This window comes from Notolabrus celidotus, chromosome 20, assembly GCF_009762535.1.
Source record: "Notolabrus celidotus isolate fNotCel1 chromosome 20, fNotCel1.pri, whole genome shotgun sequence".
Lineage (NCBI taxonomy): Eukaryota > Metazoa > Chordata > Actinopteri > Labriformes > Labridae > Notolabrus > Notolabrus celidotus.
The window spans coordinates 937,547-959,214 of NC_048291.1; the positions used below are offsets into that span (position 1 = coordinate 937,547).

At 44.7% G+C, this 21,668-nt stretch overlaps 1 protein-coding gene across 1 annotated transcript in view; it reads left to right on the forward strand.

Annotated features, from left to right (window-relative positions):
- The window catches only part of junbb (JunB proto-oncogene, AP-1 transcription factor subunit b), a 62,325-nt gene extending 40,876 nt beyond the window's left edge, over positions 1-21,449 (forward strand). Inside the window, exons 3-4 of the mRNA XM_034711041.1 lie at positions 9,734-9,875; positions 19,589-21,449. Coding sequence (XP_034566932.1) covers positions 20,042-21,016 — 975 coding nt within the window. The 5' untranslated portion in view covers positions 9,734-9,875; positions 19,589-20,041 and the 3' untranslated portion in view covers positions 21,017-21,449. The remainder of the gene's footprint in view (positions 1-9,733; positions 9,876-19,588) is intronic.
- The last annotated feature ends 219 nt before the right edge of the window (positions 21,450-21,668 follow it).

The window sequence follows — 21,668 nt, forward strand, 5'->3', positions numbered from 1 at the left end:
GAAGAAGACAGTCCACATGTGAAGAAGACAGTCCACATGTGGAGAGGCCAGTCCACATGTGAAGAAGACAGTCCGCATGTGAAGAAGACAGTCTGCATGTGAAGAGGCCAGTCCACATGTGAAGAAGACAGTCCGCATGTGAAGAAGACAGTCTGCATGTGAAGAGGCCAGTCCACATGTGAAGAAGACAGTCCACATGTGAAGAGGCCAGTCCACATGTGAAGAAGACAGTCCACATGTGAAGAAGACAGTCCACATGTGAAGAAGACAGTCCACATGTGGAGAGGCCAGTCCACATGTGAAGAAGACAGTCCGCATGTGAAGAAGACAGTCTGCATGTGAAGAGGCCAGTCCACATGTGAAGAAGACAGTCCGCATGTGAAGAAGACAGTCTGCATGTGAAGAGGCCAGTCCACATGTGAAGAAGACAGTCCACATGTGAAGAGGCCAGTCCACATGTGAAGAAGACAGTCCACATGTGAAGACAGTCCACATGTGAAGAAGACAGTCCACATGTGAAGAAGACAGTCCACATGTGAAGAAGACAGTCCACATGTGAAGAAGACAGTCCACATGTGGAGAGGCCAGTCCACATGTGAAGAAGACAGTCCGCATGTGAAGAAGACAGTCTGCATGTGAAGAGGCCAGTCCACATGTGAAGAAGAAAGTCCACATGTGAAGAAGACAGTCCACATGTGAAGAAGACAGTCCACACGTGAAGAAGACAGTCCACATGTGAAGAAGACAGTCCACATGTGAAGAAGACAGTCTGCATGTGAAGAGGCCAGTCCACATGTGAAGAGGCCAGTCCACATGTGAAGAAGAAAGTCCACATGTGAAGAAGACAGTCCACATGTGAAGAAGACAGTCCACATGTGAAGAAGACAGTCTGCATGTGAAGAGGCCAGTCCACATGTGAAGAGGCCAGTCCACATGTGAAGAAGACAGTCTGCATGTGAAGAGGCCAGTCCACATGTGAAGAAGACAGTCCACATGTGAAGAAGACAGTCTGCATGTGAAGAGGCCAGTCCACATGTGAAGAAGACAGTCCACATGTGAAGAAGACAGTCCACATGTGAAGAGGCCAGTCCACATGTGAAGAAGACAGTCCACATGTGAAGAGGCCAGTCCACATGTGAAGAAGACAGTCCACATGTGAAGAAGACAGTCTGCATGTGAAGAGGCCAGTCCACATGTGAAGAGGCCAGTCCACATGTGAAGAAGACAGTCTGCATGTGAAGAGGCCAGTCCACATGTGAAGAAGACAGTCCACATGTGAAGAAGACAGTCTGCATGTGAAGAGGCCAGTCCACATGTGAAGAAGACAGTCCACATGTGAAGAAGACAGTCCACATGTGAAGAGGCCAGTCCACATGTGAAGAAGACAGTCCACATGTGAAGAGGCCAGTCCACATGTGAAGAAGACAGTCCACATGTGAAGAAGACAGTCCACATGTGAAGAAGACAGTCCACATGTGAAGAAGACAGTCCACATGTGAAGAGGCCAGTCCACATGTGAAGAGGCCAGTCCACATGTGGAGAAGACAGTCCACATGTGAAGAAGACGGTCCACATGTGAAGAGGCCAGTCCACATGTGAAGAAGACAGTCCACATGTGAAGAAGACAGTCTGCATGTGAAGAGGCCAGTCCACATGTGAAGAAGACAGTCCACATGTGAAGAAGACAGTCCACATGTGAAGAAGACAGTCCACATGTGAAGAAGACAGTCCACATGTGAAGACAGTCCACATGTGAAGAAGACAGTCCACATGTGAAGAGGCCAGTCCACATGTGAAGAAGACAGTCCACATGTGAAGAAGACAGTCCACATGTAAAGAAGACAGTCCACATGTGAAGAAGACAGTCCACATGTGAAGAAGACAGTCCACATGTGAAGAGGCCAGTCCACATGTGATGAAGATGCAACCATGTCCCGGTAAAAACGATGAAAAATGTTCCTTTTAAAGTGAGAAAATATTCAAAGTAACTTTTCAATTTTTACAAAGTGAAAGAATATTGAAGAACCGTTGCCCATCCCTATTTCTAAGAGCCTGCATTAGACACTGGTTAACGTGCTTCACTTCCTCTGCACAGATTTCTCCAGATTACAGACGTGTACTCGAGCCTGGGATTAAATCCACCAATCAACGGGAACATGAGCACAACTAGTGGATGATGCATGTAGTAGCTGTTCATATTCAAGTACCTGCAACAAAACACCCACTCAAGGTGTCTTTGATTCCTGACGGGTACAGTAAATGTGAGTGTCGACAAACATGTGGATTCAGGCCTTGTTTGTGTGTTTTACCCAGTCATCAGAGAGAAACATCTGTGTGTGTGTGGATCCACCTGCATGCAATCATCACCACACACACACACAACATCTGCTCTTATCTGTCAGAGAGCACAAAGGAGCCGATCTCCTCATCCAGATACCGCACTCCACCGAAAATCCCTTCTCCGCTTTTAATTCTGATCCACCAAACACATGCCCGCATATTCAGGATCAGATGTCGAGAGTGTTTGTGAGTCACGGATTTTAAATGTTCTTGGCAGAGGTTACAGCCAGGAAACATCAAAAACGGAGTCTGAAAAAACGCACACACAGACACACAGTTGGAACAGCTCTCTGTGTGAGTAACTGCAAAGGTTGAGCTGAGGAGTCAGTTATCGAGTGCCTGTGGTGGGATAAACACGGAGCCAACTGACAGCGCAGATACCGGTCAAGTCTGCTCTTAAAGTTTCTTTCAAAGCCGACACTGAAACTCATTTTCTCCCTGGCTGTCACGGGGCGTTGCAGCGCTTCAAGCAGATGAAGGCATATACTCTCAAACAGACACTCGCACCGCACCGTCGTCTCACAACGTCAATGAGATGAAAGCACAACTCTCTGTATTACTCAGAGCAGAAGAGAAAGTCGAAGTCGCTCTCCACAGCTGCTTTTGTTTTTACGGAGGATCTTCAGACGGAGGCGGAGGCATGCTGCAAACCTAAAAACATGTAGGGTTGAAAGAGGGGAACCTGGGTGAAGAGTGCAGCTGGAGTGGAAGATACGCTCTCAGAGGAGATCTCATGAAGTGAAATCAGGATGAGAGAGAGACAGAAAGACTCCCCTCCCTGTGAGGTTTTAATTTTAGCTTCTGATGTGTGGAAGGTCGAGTTAATTCCACTTCTTCATGTTTAATATGAAACTGTGAGCGCTGAAATCTGAGGGAGTCAAGTGCAAAACATCCACAGCAGCACCAACACTGTGCCTCGTGTGTGTGTGCATATGCAGCGTGAGGAGAGCGCTGGGGGGAGACCACCTACACTCCCACCTGCTCTGCCTTTTTAGAGGGGCCTCTTCAATCACAAGGCTGGGGTCATTATGGATGCGAGCTTCTCGCCGCCGCCGGGCATTGTTTAGCTATTTCTGTCCTCGCGCTTCACAGCGAAACATCGAGCAGAAGCCCCATTAAAACCCGCTTCAACACACGAGCAGCCACGACAGGAAGCATCGGGTCCTGTACTTCAGACTCTCCTCTCTCTCAGGTGGAAGATCTAAAACTGAACACGGTTACTAAAAGGAGATTTCTGAGGCAGCACATGAACTAAACGCCGCTCTGCTCTCCAACATGCTGCATTAATCCCTTCTTTAAAAACAAAGAGTGAAACATGCAGCTTCACAAACACGGCATAATAAACTTTGTTATGGAGGTAGATGATAAAAGAGGACACCTCTGACTCTGCCGGTCTGACACGGCGATGAGTAATGACAGAGCAGGGAACTGTTTGACAGGCACTGTGAAGATGACTAAGTCCAAACTTTCAGAGTGAGATATGAAGAGGGGAAGATGTTGTTTGTTCTTCACTTCAGGGAAAGCTCTCTGAAAGATGCTCTGCTTTGTTTTTCACTGAGTTCTGTTGTTCAGGATGAAGATTCAAACATTAAACCACAACATAAAGGGTTAATTTAAGAGTTAGACTCTCAAACAGAGCAGGTCTGGACCGACCCAACATCAAGACCGGATCAGATCCAGTCCCATCTTCCAGACAGGACTCAGTCTGATCTCATCTTAATCCACCATGAGCAGAGCACTTTGCAGCATTTAGCAAGTTACAGTGGCAAGGACAAACTTCCTTTAACAGGCAGAAACCTCCAGCAGGACCAGACTCATGTTAGACACACATCTGCTGAGACCGTGTTGGAGAGAGGGATAGAGGGAGATGAAGAGAGAGAGAGATGATAGTGGGGAGACGGATAGTAGTAGTTGTAGCAGCTGGAGTCTGGACCACGTCCACAGCAGCAGAGATCCAGAGGAACCTACGAGACAAGGGAGCTCAGGGACTCCAGAAAGGTCTAAGAAAAGAGAGAAGAGAGGGAGACCAGAAGAAAGAAAAAGAGGAGAAGAAATGGTGAAGGAAAGGATAGAAGGAAAGGACGGGAGTAAAGGAGACATAAAGGAAGAAGAAACATGGAAAGAACAAAGAGAGAAAGAAAGAAAGGATAAATTAATAAAAGAAAGAAAGAAAGAAGGAAAGAAAGAAAGAAAGAAAGAAAGGATGAATAACAGACCCCAAAAAAGGAATCTACAGCAGAGATCCAGAGGAACCTACGAGACAAGGGAGCTCAGGGACTCCAGAAAGGTCTATGGTTAGTAACTTTAATGGGACAGGAAGAGTTAAAGTGAGAGACAGGCAGAGAGAGGAGAGAGAGGGAAAGACAGGATCCCAGTGTGTCAGTCTGAGCCTATAGCAGCATAACTAAGACCTGGTCCAAGCCTGATCCAGCTCTAACTATAAGCTTTATCAAAAAGGAAAGTTTGAAGCCTACTCTTAAAAGTAGAGAGGGTGTCTGCCTCCCGGACCCTGACTGGTAGATGATTCCAAAAGAGAGGGGTCTGATAACTGAAGGCTCTACCTCCCATACTACTTTTAGAGACTTTAGGTACGATGAGCAGGCCTGCATGTTGGGAGGGTAGTGTTCTTGCAGCAAGTTAACCTAGTTTTAGCACAAAGGGGCGCTCTTGGCCTCGCGGTTTAAGCATGTGCCCCATGTAAAGGGACTGTAGTCTTTGTTGCAGCGGTCGCAGCTTGGACTGTCGGCCTCGACCATGCTCTCTACCCCCCACATTCACTGTCTCTCTTCAGCTCTCCTAAGCACAAAAACCAAAGTTAAAAATCAGCATGTTTTTGCTCTCCATACATACGGGAACTTTAGAGACCTTGCAGGTTTTTCTAAGCCAGTTTAGGCCAAAATCTCATCACAGGATTGAGAGTGTTTTCAGTCTCTCTTGTAACTCTCTATAAAACCCAAGTATAGCTTCAAATTAATGCAAATGTTGATGTTTTTAAACCCTCACACTGTGGAAACATCCAGGTTCCATCCTTGTTTTGCTGCACTTGTAAACAACTCAGCCGTTCGCACCATGAAACACAGATTCGTGACCCGACCAGACTCTTAAAGCGTCTATTTTTGGGAGCAGAGCTTCCTAAACGCACTACTTAAGGTAAACTACATTAAATGTGAGGTAATTAGCGAGCCACATTACAGACCACAGACTGCTAATTACGCTGCCTGTGGTTGTCTCTGCCTGCCTCCGCCCTGCAGAAGCTGCACACCGCTCCTAATACCAGCCCAGGCATCTGTTCTGCACGGGGATCATTGTCCGACACGCAAACAGTAATTGTCAGCTGAGGTGAGATACAAAAACAGGTCTGATAGCAGGCTGAGCCGAGGCACGGGGCTCTGTGAGGTGTTTGTTTGTTTGTGCAGAAAGAAGGCGGGCGCACCAGAAGAAGAAAAAAAAAGTGCATTTACATATGTGAGTAAGAGTGCAGCGTCTGTGTTTGTGCGAGGAGGGGTGAGTGGATGAAATCTGTGGGTGTTTGTGGGGGTGTCGGAGGATTTTTACAGGCATATATTCACTCCAGGGCGTCCGTGTCCCGGCTTGTTTAAGACGTGCCGGTTCCCGAGCGTCAGGAATGGCGCTCGGTTACAGGATCACGCAAAGGCTCCCTCAGGCTCAGCAGGAGTTGCCTACGCAGACAAAGTGTAAAAAATCTGCTGGTCTTTGTGTTGACAGAGAAACTCACATGTGAGTGTTTGCCCCCTGAAAGTGCTGGCTCTGGGATCTGCTCCTAAAAACCTCCAGAAAATCCCTCTGGATCTCTGTCACACTGACACCAGCTGGAAACAGCACGTGTGTGTGTGTGTGTGTGTGTGACTAATTGTGTTGCTGTTTGTCTGTATTACTTAATAAGATTTGAAGGTGTGTGTGTGTGTGTGTGTGTGTGTGTGACTCCAAACTTACTCACTCCTCAGTCATAGACTCAAACTCTGCGACTCTTCATCTTCATCAGCTCGTGACGTCCTTCCCGTCGAGGTCGTGACCCTCTCCTTATTCATAACCCCCCCTGAAGGGATTCCCTGGTCTGGATTTACCTCCCGTGTGTGACGTCCCGGTGTCTGACACGGCAAAGTTTCCACCATATTTATTTGGACTCTGACTCGGAGGGGAAACCAGGAAGTGGACCAGACACTGAGGATGAGACTGGGCTCAGACGAGAGGGGAGAAAACTGCTGACTGTTTCAAGAAGTGAAGGAGGAATGGAGAGCATCTGGGGTTGTTCATGCACACAGAGAGGAGACTTTTTAACTTGTGTTTCACCCTGACTATTCCACATTAAGTTACAAATCTCTTCTAAAGATGGACGACACGTCTAAATGAGGCCAAAACACCCCTGTGTCGGGCTTTGGCTCACTTTATCTTAGAGGTTAAGCTTCCTCACAGCTCAACAGATTCTTGTGACTCTTGTCTCAGACTTTCCTCTTGCCGTTTCCTCTCTAATCTACAAACAGTCCCACAGGAACTGTCGGCGTTACACCCCGTTACAGCATCAAATAACAACTAAGAAATAAACTCCTTAGGAACGTGAACACTCTGGGATAAAACAGCCTGATGAAAACAAACTCTAATGACTCTAACCATGATTAAAATCAAGTTTCAGAAGGTTTATTTTGGCTTTCTAGTTTGACCCATGTCTCATCTGTTTACATCAGAGTGTGTTCAAAACATGGACCTAGTCTCACTTGCTGTCCCATACCTCATGTCTAGTCCGTCCGATTTGAGCAGGACCACCAGACAGCTGGAGTCATGTGACCGAGGTTCTCCTCCTCCTCCTCCTCCTCCTCCTCCTCCTCCTCCTCTCCTCATCCATGTTGTCTTTCTGGTCCTCTGAAAACCTCTGACCTGTTGACTCCAGGCCTGGCTCCGCTCATCATGACTTTGGTTTGTTGTTGTAGTTAAGTGAAATACGATCTGGTGATAACACAGAGTGTTTTATTCTGAAAATTAACCGGATGTTTTCATTTTGTTTTGGTGAAACCTGACTTCCTGTCCCGCTCCATCTGCTCTGTTGAGATGGATGCGTCGTGCTCCGGCATCCGGCACAAATAGAAGTCTTGTGTACCTGATCTGGAGGACTCAGACCTGCCGGATCAGAGACCAGCCCAGAACGCAACAGAGTGGATCCAGAGGAAGTTAACACATTGACTAGAATAGAAACCGATCAGATCCAGAGCTGTGACGGATCAGAGACGGACCGGACTCGGATCACAGTCTAAAGATGGTGGTTGCGATATTGGAAATGTTGCCTTCACTTCACCAAACAAGCAGTGAAGTGGCCACAAAGTGCCCACCTGTCGGTTAACTAAGCCACGCCCCCTTGTTACGCGTCCTTGCGTGTCACACCTCGCCTTTATAAACTCGACATAGGGAATTCCAACTCTGTGAAGTCATCCTGAATAAAGAATGAGCTATCGAGACCAAGACCATGTTTGTTTCTGCTTTAACATGGGGTTCAATGTGGATTCTTTGCCTTTTGGAGTCAGCCCCTAGTGGACACTTGCGGAACTGCATTTTTTTTCTCCACTTCCGCTTTAATTAATTTGTCAACACTGGAGGTTGTTGCTTTGTTAAACATGAAGGAAGCAGGTTTTATGAGTCAGTAGGGGGAGCTTTAAAGGTTTTGGCTGATCCAAGACAGCACAGTACAAAAGCTTCACATTAGAACACAGACCAATGATAACCAGTAATGAATCAGCAGCTTCCAGCAACCAGGCATGAGCACTCAGTGGTCAAATAATCCTGAGGTTCAGCTGTTGAACGTTTCAGGAGTCAGCTGGGAGCATAAATAAGACGGCACTTCATGTGTCGTGGATTTATGAAGAGAAGTACCTGAGGGATCTGAGAGAGCAGCTGCTTTCAAAAAAGCTCAGGTTGATGATTTATTAATGTAAAAACAACAACCCTATCATGTGCATGTGGAGGCATCTTGTTTTTATAGGAACCAGAGCCGTGTTCTGAGCGTGTGGCAGATAAAGAATCAAATAGGAAACACACACATATTGGCTCGGCTGTGTGTGTGTGACGCAGCCAAAGCATAACGAGACGCTGAAAGGACATTTTAAAATTAGCTTGGCAGACGGCGAGCGTACTATGGATCAGATGTGTGTATACGGCAGGTTTTATATTTACCACTCCAAGACTGTGAGGAGGGAATGTCAGTTATTTCAAGTCCCTCCTCCCCTGAAACACACACACACACACACACACACACACACACACACACACACACACACACACACACACACACACACACACACACACACAAAGTGAAGCACAGGCTCTAAAGATCTACCACCTGGATCTAAACAAGCACAGGATCTAAAGATCAACTACCTGGATCTAAACATGCACAGGCTCTAAAGATCTGCTACCTGGATCTAAACAAGCACAGGGTCTAAAGATCTACTACCTGGATCTAAACAAGCACAGGCTCTAAAGATCTACTGCCTGAATCTAAACAAGCACAGGTTTAAAGATCTACTACCTGGATCTAAACAAGCACAGGTTCTAAAGATCTACTACCTGGATCAAAACAATCACAGGATCTAAAGATCTACTACCTGGATCTAAACAAGCACAGGCTCTAAAGATCTACTACCTGGATCTAAACAAGCACAGGCTCTTAAGATCTACTACCTGCATCTAAACAAGCACAGGTTCTAAAGATCTACTACCTGGATCTAAGCAAGCACAGGAACTAAAGATCTACTACCTGGATCTAAACAAGCACAGGCTCTAAAGATCTGCTACCTGGATCTAAACAAGCACAGGCTCTAAAGATCTACTACCTTGATCTAAACATGCACAGGCTCTAAAGATCTACTACCTGGATCAAAACAAGCACAGGATCTAAAGATCAACTACCTGGATCTAAACAAGCACAGGCTCTAAAGATCTACTGCCTGAATCTAAACAAGCACAGGTTTAAAGATCTACTACCTGGATCTAAACAAGCACAGGATCTAAAGATCAACTACCTGGATCTAAACATGCACAGGCTCTAAAGATCTACTACCTGGATCTAAACATGCACAGGCTCTAAAGATCTACTACCTGGATCTAAACAAGCACAGGCTCTAAAGATCTGCTACCTGGATCTAAACATGCACAGGCTCTAAAGATCTGCTACCTGGATCTAAAAGAGCACAGGGGACGATGTCGTTTCTGCATCACAGACTGGAAACAGAGAGCGAAGGAAAGAGGACAGGATAAATGAGTGCTGAATGGAGCCAGGGGACACGGCTGTACATGTTGACCTCTGGTGCAAACATCAATGACCCACTCTTTTAACTGACTAACCATTCCTCTCTCACTTCCTCCCTCTCTCTCTCTCTCTCTGCAGATCTCAGCCTGCTTCCTGCGAGTGACACTTCCCCCCTGAAGCTCCGCTCTCCTACCTGACTCACAGTTCCTCAAGGAAGCGTTCAGGTTCACCGAGCAGGACGGACATCAGACCACGCAGAGGAGTCCTGTGAACCCCCCCAGTAAGTCAAACCGTGGTCAGCGCTGTGCGTGACACCACGGGGCAGCCCTGCAGGCCGCCCTGACCCTCACCTCTTTTATCACAAAGATGTGAGCAAGAGGTCGTGACACAGCTGATGCACACAGAAGTTAAAAGTCTTCCAGGGATGAGAAAGACGGCTTGTCCTGTTTCTGACGCTTTAAGTTAATCTGCAGGGAAACAGGGAAGTCTTTTAGTGTCTGCATGGATCCACCGAGCCGGACAGGAAAGAGTTAAGATTGTGTCTCCAAATGATAGATGTTCACATTTTCCACTGCAGCTCATTTGGATTTCACTGTGGATTGCTTTTCCTAGGTGCACTGCCAGGGGCATGGGCGTAGGTTCAGTGTTTTTCCCTCCAAGATCAGCAAGATCTTTTTTTCTTCATTTGCTTTGGCTGCATTTTAAATCCTGAATGTGTCCATCATTTCACTGGTGTGTGTGTGTGTGTGTGTGTGTGTGTGTGTGTGTGTGTGTGTCCTGTTAAACCTGATGGTGTCAATGATTTCAGTCCAGCAATGTGTCCAACTTCTGTCAATAAATCTGGTTATTAAAGGCAAAAAATCATGAATAAGAAAGGATGCACGGCCGTACTTCTGCAGCTGTTTGCTAACCTCGACCTTCTGATAAGCTTCCTTTAAGCTCTGATGTCAGACTGAAGGATGGGAGCTCAAATACTGATTTAAAGTCACACAGCTTTGCTCTAAATTACAGTTCACGTTAACATTTTTAATCTCAAAGATCAATATATTTAGATTTTCAAGTGACCGGTTTGAAAAGGTGTCATATTTGGGACCTAAAACCAATTTTTTTTTTTTTCAAAGATCTGTTTATTTGAATTTTTACACATTACATACAAAAGATTAATATAAAAAATTGAAGCAAGTGATGTTTTTTGTGAAAGAAACACAATTAGTGAATGAAGGAAAAAGCAAGCAATAATAATAAATGATAATAATTTAAAATAAAAGATAAATAAATAGAAAGGAAAATAAAAAAGTGAAATGACAATAAGATGAATAGGTTCATATTTAAAAACAAATAGCAATACAAACAAAAATAAAAAATATACATTAAAAATACATAATAAATAAAAAAGTAAATGAATAATAATAACAGTAACAGGTCAGAACAGTACATGTTTAATTAGTTTCATCAATTTCTAGCTCACATTAAACCTGGTAAACCTCCAGGGTTAAGAAATGAAGGGAATCTGGAGTCCCTTGAGTGTCCACTAGAGGCTTGCCCCAAAAGTGAGTCAACCCTCATTAAGCCCAATGTTAAACTCCAAACTCATTTATTGAACTCAGCTTAAGAACTGTTTTCTTTCAAAGATCTGTTTATTTTAATTTTCTGTCGTGATCAAAAACACAAACCAAACGTGTTTCCTCCATCGTCCTGCAGAGAACAAATCAAAGAGACTAATGGATGCGAGCACCAGCCCGGAAATACAACCCGGTTCACACTGGTCTAGAAGAGGTACTGGAGCATCATAACCGGAGCTACAGCCCTGGCTAGTGTTTGATGCCTCCAAGCGACCAATCAGCCACGACCTTTCCTTCCTTCTTCCTTACTGGAGCTCAGGAGGAGGCCGGTGCGTCCTTGTGTGACTTGACTAAATTAACATTTCCCCCTCTGGTGCTTTCGAGGTAGTTTGTAAAACGTGGCAGACCTGATTAATCAAAGACCCTGATTTGACCCACAAAGGTAAGAAGAGTCTTCACATGTGGGGGCGGCTGTGGCTCAGTGGGTAGAGTCGGTCGTCTATCAATGGGAAGGTTGGCGGTTCGATCCCAGCTCTGGCAGTCACATGCCGAAGTGTCCTTGAGCAAGACACTGAACCCTGAATTGCTCCCTCTGTTGATCAGAGGTGTGTGAGTGTGTATGAATTAGATTAGCTAACACTGATGGTCCCTCACTACAAAGCAGTGAGTGAATGGGTATGAATGGGTGAATGTGACGAGTAATGTAAAAGCAGAAAAAGCGCTGTATAAGTCTCAAGTCCATTTACATTTGAAAACCTGGCCGTACTTTAACCAAGAAGACCAACATGCTGGTATCCAAATGTCTGACTCAAGCTTCATGAAGGCAGTCAGAGAAACCAGCAGGTACCATCATTATTTAAAGTGTCTGTAGTTATTATTCAGGGTCAGGGCAGAGGCACTGACCCCCCAACATGCTGACAAATATAAATCCTTCATCAGTCACACTGAAAGTAAAAACACAGTCTGCAGGTTTTACTTTTACAGGATCATTCCCATCATACATGACTTTTCTTTCACTGCTGCTTCTTTGGAAACAAAAACATGAAGCAGTCATAGTAGGAGAAGTTTGCAACACATTTCAGTTCCTCCACGTTATCACAGCGGTGCTCTTTATTGGTGCACACAGTCAGTGAAGCACCTCTGATTGTAATGCTGATAAACTTCAGCCTGAAGAAAATGAACACGTAGAGGTTAGACCAGATTAAAGCTGCGGGCCGAGTGTTAAAAGATCAACATCAGCCGGAGCGGAGAAGAGGAAAACACCATCATGTGATGTTGACGAGGATGATAATGATGGTGATGTAAAGCATGATGGATCCCTCTATTAATAGACCTGGCAGTAAAGTGACCACAGTCACAAAGGAGAACAGCAGCGCTATGGATGAGAGGCCCCATTATGTCCAAACGAAGGAGTCAGCCGCGAACAAACCTCATCTGACTGAGCCTGTCTTTCTCTGTCCCCGTGCCCGGCCGCTCTCCCTGCGCTCACCCCCGACTCCTTTTCTGCTGAGTGGGTGTTTGGAGGAGTTGTGAAGGTCAGGGGAAAGTCTCCGGAGCTCGGGGCTTTGACCTCCGATTGGCCCTGGCTGCTCTGAGTCACAGAGACGGAGAGGGAGAAGCCAAACGAAAGGGCCCAGCGTTGTCCAAAAGCAGACGACGAGTAGGCTGCTGCCCACCCGCTCTGACAAAAGGAGAGCTGTGCAGAGGTGGTGAGACACAATGGGACGGTTTGAGAGGAGGAGAGGAGAGCTCAGTCCTCGCCATAAGCACCTTATTGTGAGAGCCGGCTTTGTCTGGAGTCTGAATCTATAGGGTGAAGAACTTAAGGGGATTTTCCTGAATATGTAAAAACTCTCCAAGTTAGAAAAGAACGCTATTTAAAGCTCCACTAAGGAGTTTTTAGTTGGTCATAAAACAGACTTTAAATCAACATTCTTGACTGATGCAGTTTAGGCAGACGGCTGCAGCTGATCAGTCTGGCTCTGCTTGAGGTTTCTGCCTGTTAGAGGAAGTTCTCTCTCAAACCTCACTCAGTGTATCACTATGAGAGGGGCCGTTTTGTACAACCAATCACAGAAGCTCCACTGCTAACACTGATGGTTTTCCCATTTTCTCTCCTGTGAAGATCCGGTCCGTCTCTGATCCGTCACAGCTCCGGATCTGATCGGTTTCTATTCTAGTCAATGTGTTAACTTCCACTGGATCCTCTCCGTTGCATTCCGGGCTGCATCTCTGATCCTGCAGGTCTGAGTCCTCCGGATCAGATACACAAGACTTCTATTTGTTGCCGGATGCCGGAGCACGAAGCATCAATCTCAACAGAGCAGATGGAGCGGGACAGGAAGTCAGGTTTCACCAAAACCAAATGAAAACATCCGGTTAATTTTCAGAATAAAACACTCTGTGTTATCACCAGATCGTATTTCACTTAACTACAACAACAAACCAAAGTCATGATGAGCGGAGCCAGGCCTGGAGTCAACAGGTCAGAGGTTTTCAGAGGACCAGAAAGACAACATGGATGAGGAGAGGAGGAGGAGGAGAATCCTTGATCCAGGGATTACAGAAGGGGAAACCTTGGTCACATGACTCCAGCTGTCCGGAGGTCCTGCTCTGTGTCTGGACCACAGAAGACAGAGACGGACCGGACACGGATCTGGTGAAAGTCCTGACACGGCTGCCACCAATGACTCTGGTTCTGCTGGAGGTTTCTGCCTGTTAAAGGCAGTTTTGATAGGATTGGCACTCTGTAAATGATGATTGATTGATAACCCTGAGTTGGGCTGGATCACTTTGATGCTTTTTTATTACCTACAAAAACAACCCAGACCCCCAGAGAGAGACTGATTATGTCTCTGTAATGATTTTATGAGCTTGTCACCTCCGCCGCGGGGTAGGTGTCAGATCAGGTGACTCACAGCGAGGTGCAGAAACAGCCTTTCTTTACATTTTCCACTCTAGATATTCACCGTCAGCTGCATGTTAGACATTTTAATACAGAAGGATGTCTTTTGTGTGACTTCAGAGGGATGTAACTTCCTGTTTGTCCACAGGGGGCGCCAAAATCAATGCAAATGGAAAGTTCCTGCAGGAGCTTTAGTTCCTTTTGTTTGTGCACAAACTTCATCTCCTTTCTTGACATATAAAGAATGCTACTTTATTTATTTCAGGAGTCAGAAATATCTCTATATTTTCAGCAGAAGGGAATATTTGAGACAATAGAGAATATGTTCCTCTTTCTCCTCCTCGTCTCCTCCCCTCATGCAGATGTTCACATTGTGGTCAGAGAAATCCACTCATGCATACGTGCTTGTTCGCACACACACACTCGTGCACGCTCACACTTTGCCTAATGTTACGGTAAACAGCTTCCTTCCACCCTCGGGCCTTGCCTTTCCCAAACTCACCCAGGAACCGGAGCAGGTAACACTCAGCCGGTCTTGGCTCTCGTCCATTCGTCCCGGCTGTTAAAAAGCGAGTCTGTTGCCAAGCAGCTCGTCCTGCCCTGGAACTCTTTGAATGTTTGCCCAAAAAATATGCATAAAAAAAGAATCAACACTGAATCCTGGAGCAGTTCTTTTTTGGCGCTAAGTAGAAGGAAAAAAAAAAGCAGAAGTTAAAAGAGGAGTTTTTGTTCTTGAAGACACAAAAACTCTAAATCCAAACAGACTAAACAAAGAAGTGAGTGATCAAGATGTGACTAAGACACCGGCCACATTTCTGCTGAAAAAACCTGATAACTGAAGTGTTGAACTAATCACCACATGCCATTGTTTGGAGCTGAATCCACCCAAAAAATTCACAGCACTCCTGTTTATAATTAATGTGGTGACTAATAACGATGGCTCAGGACAAAAACAATATCACATACGAATCTATAACACATCGTACATCTGCCTTCACACATTCGTCTCTCCCACCGGCCGGGAGTGTTTTTGAGGAACATTTGGTAGCATGGCACGGTGCCACCTCACGAGTGTTCCCGTAAACACACACCACCCTGGACCCCTCTGCTGCTGCGGCGTGCCAAAATGTCACTGAACCTGTGGTCAACCTCGACCGCAGCGCTGAATAAAAACTAAAGGCCCGAGCGGAGCGGAGCAGCGGCTGAAACAGGCAGCTGCTCAGAGAATAGAATTTATAAGGGAGGTGGCAAAGTGGAGACACAACACTGCCAGGAACTGTTGTTTTCCTTTGTTTATTCATATTCCCATGGATACTGACAAAAAGGCATAGATTTAAAATAGCCATCTTTAAATGCCAGAGAATTACCTGACACAGAGCCATTATCACCGCCAGTGGAGACCCTGAAACAGTGATGTCAGACTTCAGCCAACTTTCCAAGTCATGTCAGGAAGATTTGCATTCTCCGCTGTGTGACGTTGTAAAAACATGTTGAGTAACTTCTGCCCTAACAGGATTATTCGCTCTAGGCCTAAACATGAAAACACGCTGTGCTGGAGCAAATATCTCTATGTGCATTTTTCCAACAAGTGCATGTTGTTGCAGAGGATTTTGACGGTTCACTGCCAAAGGGAAGACATGTTGACAGCTTGACCCGGCCCCCTTCCCCTGCAAAAGGTGCTCAATAAAATATGTTGGATAAGAACAGTGAAGGTTAAATAACTGAAGGTGGGGCTGCAGTTGTTTCCAAATCTACAATATCAGGATGTTTTAATATGGCAGTTTGTTGGGTTAGATTATATAAAGTTAAAGCTGTTTTTAAAATTCAATATTCGTGTCAAAGAGGACGGGACGACTGAGCACGTTTGCAAACAGGCGTGACGCTAATCCCTCTTCAATTGTCAATAAGTCAGTCGTCACCACATGTTGCAACTCACAAAGAAAACTAGTCAGTGTTCAGAGAGGTTAAAGATGGGAGGCAGAAGTAATGGTTTATAGGTTCACCGCTCTGAGAGTCAGTGTGGATTAAAGAAAGATAAACAGTTCATATTAAAGGCCGCGAATAAAAAGGTGGGAAGTGAGATAAACTGTTTAAACGATGAGATAAAACTATGACCAATGGTTTAAACTCTGAGCTGAATGTTTCATAAACGCTGGATGTTTCTTAAAGTATGATTCAGACAAAGTTTTTATCTTAAGGATGATAAGAACTGGACAACGTGAGCGAAAAGTATGAGAAAAAGTGTGTATATTAATCATAGAGTGAGTTATAATAAACAGTTTACATAGAAGGCTTAAAATATGATGCAATGGTTGATATCATTAAAGTATGATACACACTCAGAATAATGAGCAACACGTGACAAACAGTGTTCATATTAAGCTAAAAGTATAATAAATGGTAGCATGATTAACTAAAAGTCTTAAACAGTGTTAATATTAAACTAAAAACAATAACTTTTTACAAAGTAAGCTTAAAGTTTGATAAACAATTAAAATAGCTAGCTTAAAGTGTAACAAACAGGACTCTTGGCTAAAAGTAAGGCTTAAAGTATAATACAGCCAACTACAAATGACAGTTAACATAGTTAGCTAAAACTACAAATGACAGTTAGCCTAGTTAGCTAAAACTACAAATAACAGTTAACATGGTTAGCTAAAACTACAAATAACAGTTAACATAGTTAGCTAAAACTACAAATGACAGTTAGCCTAGTTAGCTAAAACTACAAATAACAGTTAGCCTAGTTAGCTAAAACTACAAATAACAGTTAACATAGTTAGCTAAAACTACAAATAACAGTTAACATAGTTAGCTAAAACTACAAATAACAGTTAACATAGTTAGCTAAAACTACAAATGACAGTTAACATAGTTAGCTAAAACTACAAATAACAGTTAACATAGTTAGCTAAAACTACAAAAAACAGTTAACATAGTTAGCTAAAACTACAAATAACAGTTAACATAGTTAGCTAAAACTACAAATAACAGTTAACATGTTTAGCTAAAACTACAAATAACAGTTAACATAGCTAGCTAAAACTACAAATAACAGTCAACATAGTTAGCTAAAACTAGAAATAACAGTTAACATAGTTAGCTAAAACTACAAATAACAGTTAACATAGTTAGCTAAAACTACAAATAACAGTCAACATAGTTAGCTAAAACTAGAAATAACAGTTAACATAGCTAGCTAAAACTACAAATAACAGTCAACATAGTTAGCTAAAACTACAAATAACAGTCAACATAGTTAGCTAAAACTACAAATAACAGTTAACATAGCTAGCTAAAACTACAAATAACAGTTAACATAGCTAGCTGAAAAGAAATATAAAGAAATTAGCAACAAGTATGATTAACAGTTAACAAAATTAACTAAAAAAATGCTAAATTTCTCACTGCTAGCTTTTAATCTAATAAACAGTCTACATAGTTAGCTGAGGTATGACGAACAGTTGAAATTGTGTCTCAAAGTGAATCAAAAAGTTGGCGTGGTTAGCTTACTGTATGATATACAGTAACGTATAGTTGAACAGTTCCGATCTTTAACTTGAAGTATTTTTAAAAAGTCGACACATTAGGCAATAATCACTTAATTTAGTAAGCTAAAGCTATGTTAAAAGTTTAGAGCTAAAAAAGGAAATATAGTTAGCCAAAACTCTGATAAACAGTTAGCACAGCTAGCTCAAAGTGTTATGTAACAGTAGCATAGTTAGCTTAAAGTACGAAAAACTGTCATATCTTGGCTTTAAGTACAAAAACATGTTAGCATTGCTGTCTTAACGTAAGATTCAAAGTAAACATAATAAGCTAAAGTATGTTGAAACCGTTCTAGATGTTAGCATTAAGTGTTACAAGTTAGAGTTAGCTAAACAGATCTTATGGTAGCTTTAAGTGTAAAAAAGTCATTTAAAAAGTTAGCTTAATGCGACTTAACAGTTCGATTGTTAGCTTTAAATATGAGAAACAAATTGATATGGCTAAAGTAGGATAAAAAGTTAGCATAGCTAGCTTAATGTATGATTAGCAGTGATCAAGTTAAGCTTAGAGTGTGGTTAACAGTTAAAGCTAGCTAAAGTGTCAGGGATGAGAAAAGCTTGCTAAGTAGTTTAAATAATTGACTTTAAGTGTAAATAGTCCGAGTTAAACCTTTAATAGAGTTAGCTCAAAGGCTAGTGGAGTCGACGTAGCTAGCTTGATGTAATGGTTAAATATTAGGTGTAAAATTAGCATTAGATATTAACAGTTAGATGAAAATAACAGTATAAAATTGAAGATTGAGAGTTGAGTGGTGCTTTAATATCCACATTTATCAGTCAGAGCAGTTTGAAGAACATGAGTGTTTTAGAGTAAAGCTCCTTCCTCCCTCTGAAGGAACATCAGACGTGTGAAGGTAAGAGATCCATATCGATCCTCTGCCTGTTTATTTTTATTCCTCAGTTGTATCATGCATAGCGTCTCCTGGCCTTGCCTCCCCCACACATCTACATGTTTGATGTGTTCCTGGGTATAAACGGCTGCTGAACATCATCACAGATTCAGACCTCAGGTGCCGCCGCAGGATTCAACGCCTGCTCTGCAAAGCATCTTACCTGACTCGTTCTGTCTGTGCATGGATATGGGATACAGCGGCGCAGGCATCTGTGTGTGTGTGTGTGTGTGTGTGTGTGTGTGGGCGTTAGAAGAATCACAAACAGGAGACAAAGGTTTCCTTCTCCACTACTGAAACAGGTGCACTATTGAGGAATCACATTCCCCTCTGCTCAGACCACAAACCCTCCACATGTAGAGGAGGAGTAAACTCTCATTTCAGTGTCAGACTGCAGGGATCAAAGTCTGAAGGACATGAAGTGATGTGAGCTTTAAAACTGGGACACTGTTTCCTGTATTTCTTATTAAGGATCAGACTCGGGCGGCCTCAGGGGTGGTGGTGTGAGACACTTTGTGGTTTCTGAGGGCCGGTGTAAACCCACAGACTTTAAAAAGAGTCTTAATATCAGAGGAGAGTCTCTGACATGTTCAGTCCTCAGACTCTGTCCTCTCCTTCTCCCTGCTGGGCCAGAGAGTCCCGCACTAACTAGCTCCCAGTCGGGGTTTATACAGGGGCAGGATTGCTGCTGGAATGGGGCCCGAAGGGGGCGTGGCTTTCCGGTTCTCCCGGAGAGGAACTCCTACGTCAGTGTGCCCATATAAGGTCGGAGAACTTCCTTCACAGCAGGGATCATAAACAGAGCAATAAAGTGGGATTATACAGGTTATAATTCATGTGTCAGGGTCTTAGAGTCAGACTGGAGATGATCTGAGCTCTTTTAACTTTAAAGGGGATTATTTGAGAGAAAGTTTAATTTAATTTTATATATAAAACAGCTGAATGAGTGAATTAAGAGCTCTTTCCACGGTGTGAACCTCTCTCTTATATAACTGTCACATATTCCTCCTGTAATCTCTCACAAACACACTTCTATACACTGAACTCTTCTATTTCTGACACCGCTCGCTCCTCTGTCTTGCCTACAGGCTTGTTTACAGTCGCCTCTTCCCGGCATTAACGTCACATGACGTCTCCCCTTGTGGGCGGGGACACGAGCTCTCTGGCCAATCACAGCTCTGCATCGCTCTCGCAGCCAGCGCATGTCCATGCCTTAATAAAAAGGCGTCTCTGGATTGTCAGAACACACCTCAACAAGTCCTCCAGAGGAACACATCCACAAGCAGGACCAGGATTCAGGGTTTGAACTTTTCGATCAGAGGACAGTGAAGCAAACAGAACCCGGACTCTGGGAAGACTGACTCACTCTGATCTGCACTCTGTACTGGACCTTTCACTCTTTTCCTTTGGAGTGATTTGAATTCTTTACTGGGACACAGCTGAGACACGCCGAGCTGTCTCCTCACTCTGACTTTGTTGATTATAAGGACACTGTGTTTCTAAGAGCAGCTGGTAAGACTCCTTCTTCTTCTCCGACTTTAATGTCTACAAAGATGGAACAGCCTTTTTATCATGACGACTCTTTCATGTCGCCTTACGGCCACTCAGAAGCTGCAATGCACGACTACAAGCTGCTAAAGCAGAGTATGAATTTGAACTTGACAGAGCCATACCGCAACCTGAAATCGCAGCTGAGAGCCGAGACAGACCTGTACCAAGGGGGGCAGCAGGACGTGGGGTCCCTGAAGCTCGCGTCCCCAGAGCTCGAGAGGCTCATCATCCAGAACAGTAACGGGGTGATCACCACTCCCACCCCGGGACAGTACTTCTACAACCGGGGCATCACGGATGAGCAGGAGGGCTTCGCGGAGGGGTTTGTGAAAGCCCTGGACGAGCTGCACAAGATAAACCAGATGCCCCCCAACGTGTCCATCGGAGCCGGCGGAGTCACAACGTGTTCGGCGGCGGCCTCTAGTGTCTTCGGCTCCTCCCTGCAGCCTGAACCTCCCATCTACACAACACTGAGCGCGTACTGCCCCAACACGAGCCTGTCTTCCACATCCAGCTACCCCACAGCCACCATCAGCTACCTGCCCCCGCACCAGCAGTGCCACCCGCAGACCTCCACGCACCCCTACCAGCACTCTCTCCCCGGCTCTGGGCTCCATCCGCAGCGGCTCGTGGCTCTCAAAGAGGAACCACAGACCGTGCCGGACCTCCTCAGCAGCGACGGCTCGCCTCCAATGTCCCCAATCGACTTGGAGACCCAGGAGAGGATCAAGGCGGAGCGCAAGAGGCTGAGGAACCGGCTGGCGGCCACTAAATGTCGGAGGCGCAAGCTGGAGCGCATCGCTCGGCTGGAGGACAAAGTCAAGATCCTGAAGAACGACAACGCGGGGCTCTCCACCACAGCGTCCGTGCTCCGGGACCAGGTCGCCCAGCTCAAACAGAAGGTCCTGACACATGTGAGCAGCGGCTGTCAGCTGATGCTCACAAGCAAGATGGAGGCGTTTTAAACAACAACAACCACAGAGACTACTAACTAACAGACTGAAAGTAAAAACACTGGAGTCATGATCTGCATGCAGCAGGATAACAGCTGGTGTGTGGTCAGCACTGACAGCAGCACGCGCACACACAGGGCTGTGTGTAGAGAACTCTTATGGCTGACTGAGAGGACTGGTACTTTAGGATGCTGGACATCCCTCAGAGGACCATGAACCCGCAGTAGGGCAGCATCCAGAGAGCAGAAGCTCCACTGATGGCAGAAATGGGAATGATTATTGTATTTGTACTTTTTTGCAACTGATATTGTCATGCAATGCTGCATTTATTCATGTGTAAATTATTTGGTGTGTCTGGTTGATCCAGGCACGCTGATGATGTCCAATGTTTACACTGTCTTTTTTATTTGTGATGTGTATTTAAGTAAAGTGTCTTCAAATGAAAGTGAACCTGACTCGAGTGTTTGTTTTACCTTCACCATGTCACACAGGACAGATCATAAACATGACACAGATATGAACAGCTGGGGGTGAAGATGGGCGTATTAATCTTTCCTTTCGTAACTCCAGCTGCACACTCTGTTCACTCTGTTCGGAGTGTTTTTACGCACAGAGCGTAACACACGCACGTAGGCCTTTCCTCATTACGCACGGGTATGTCCAT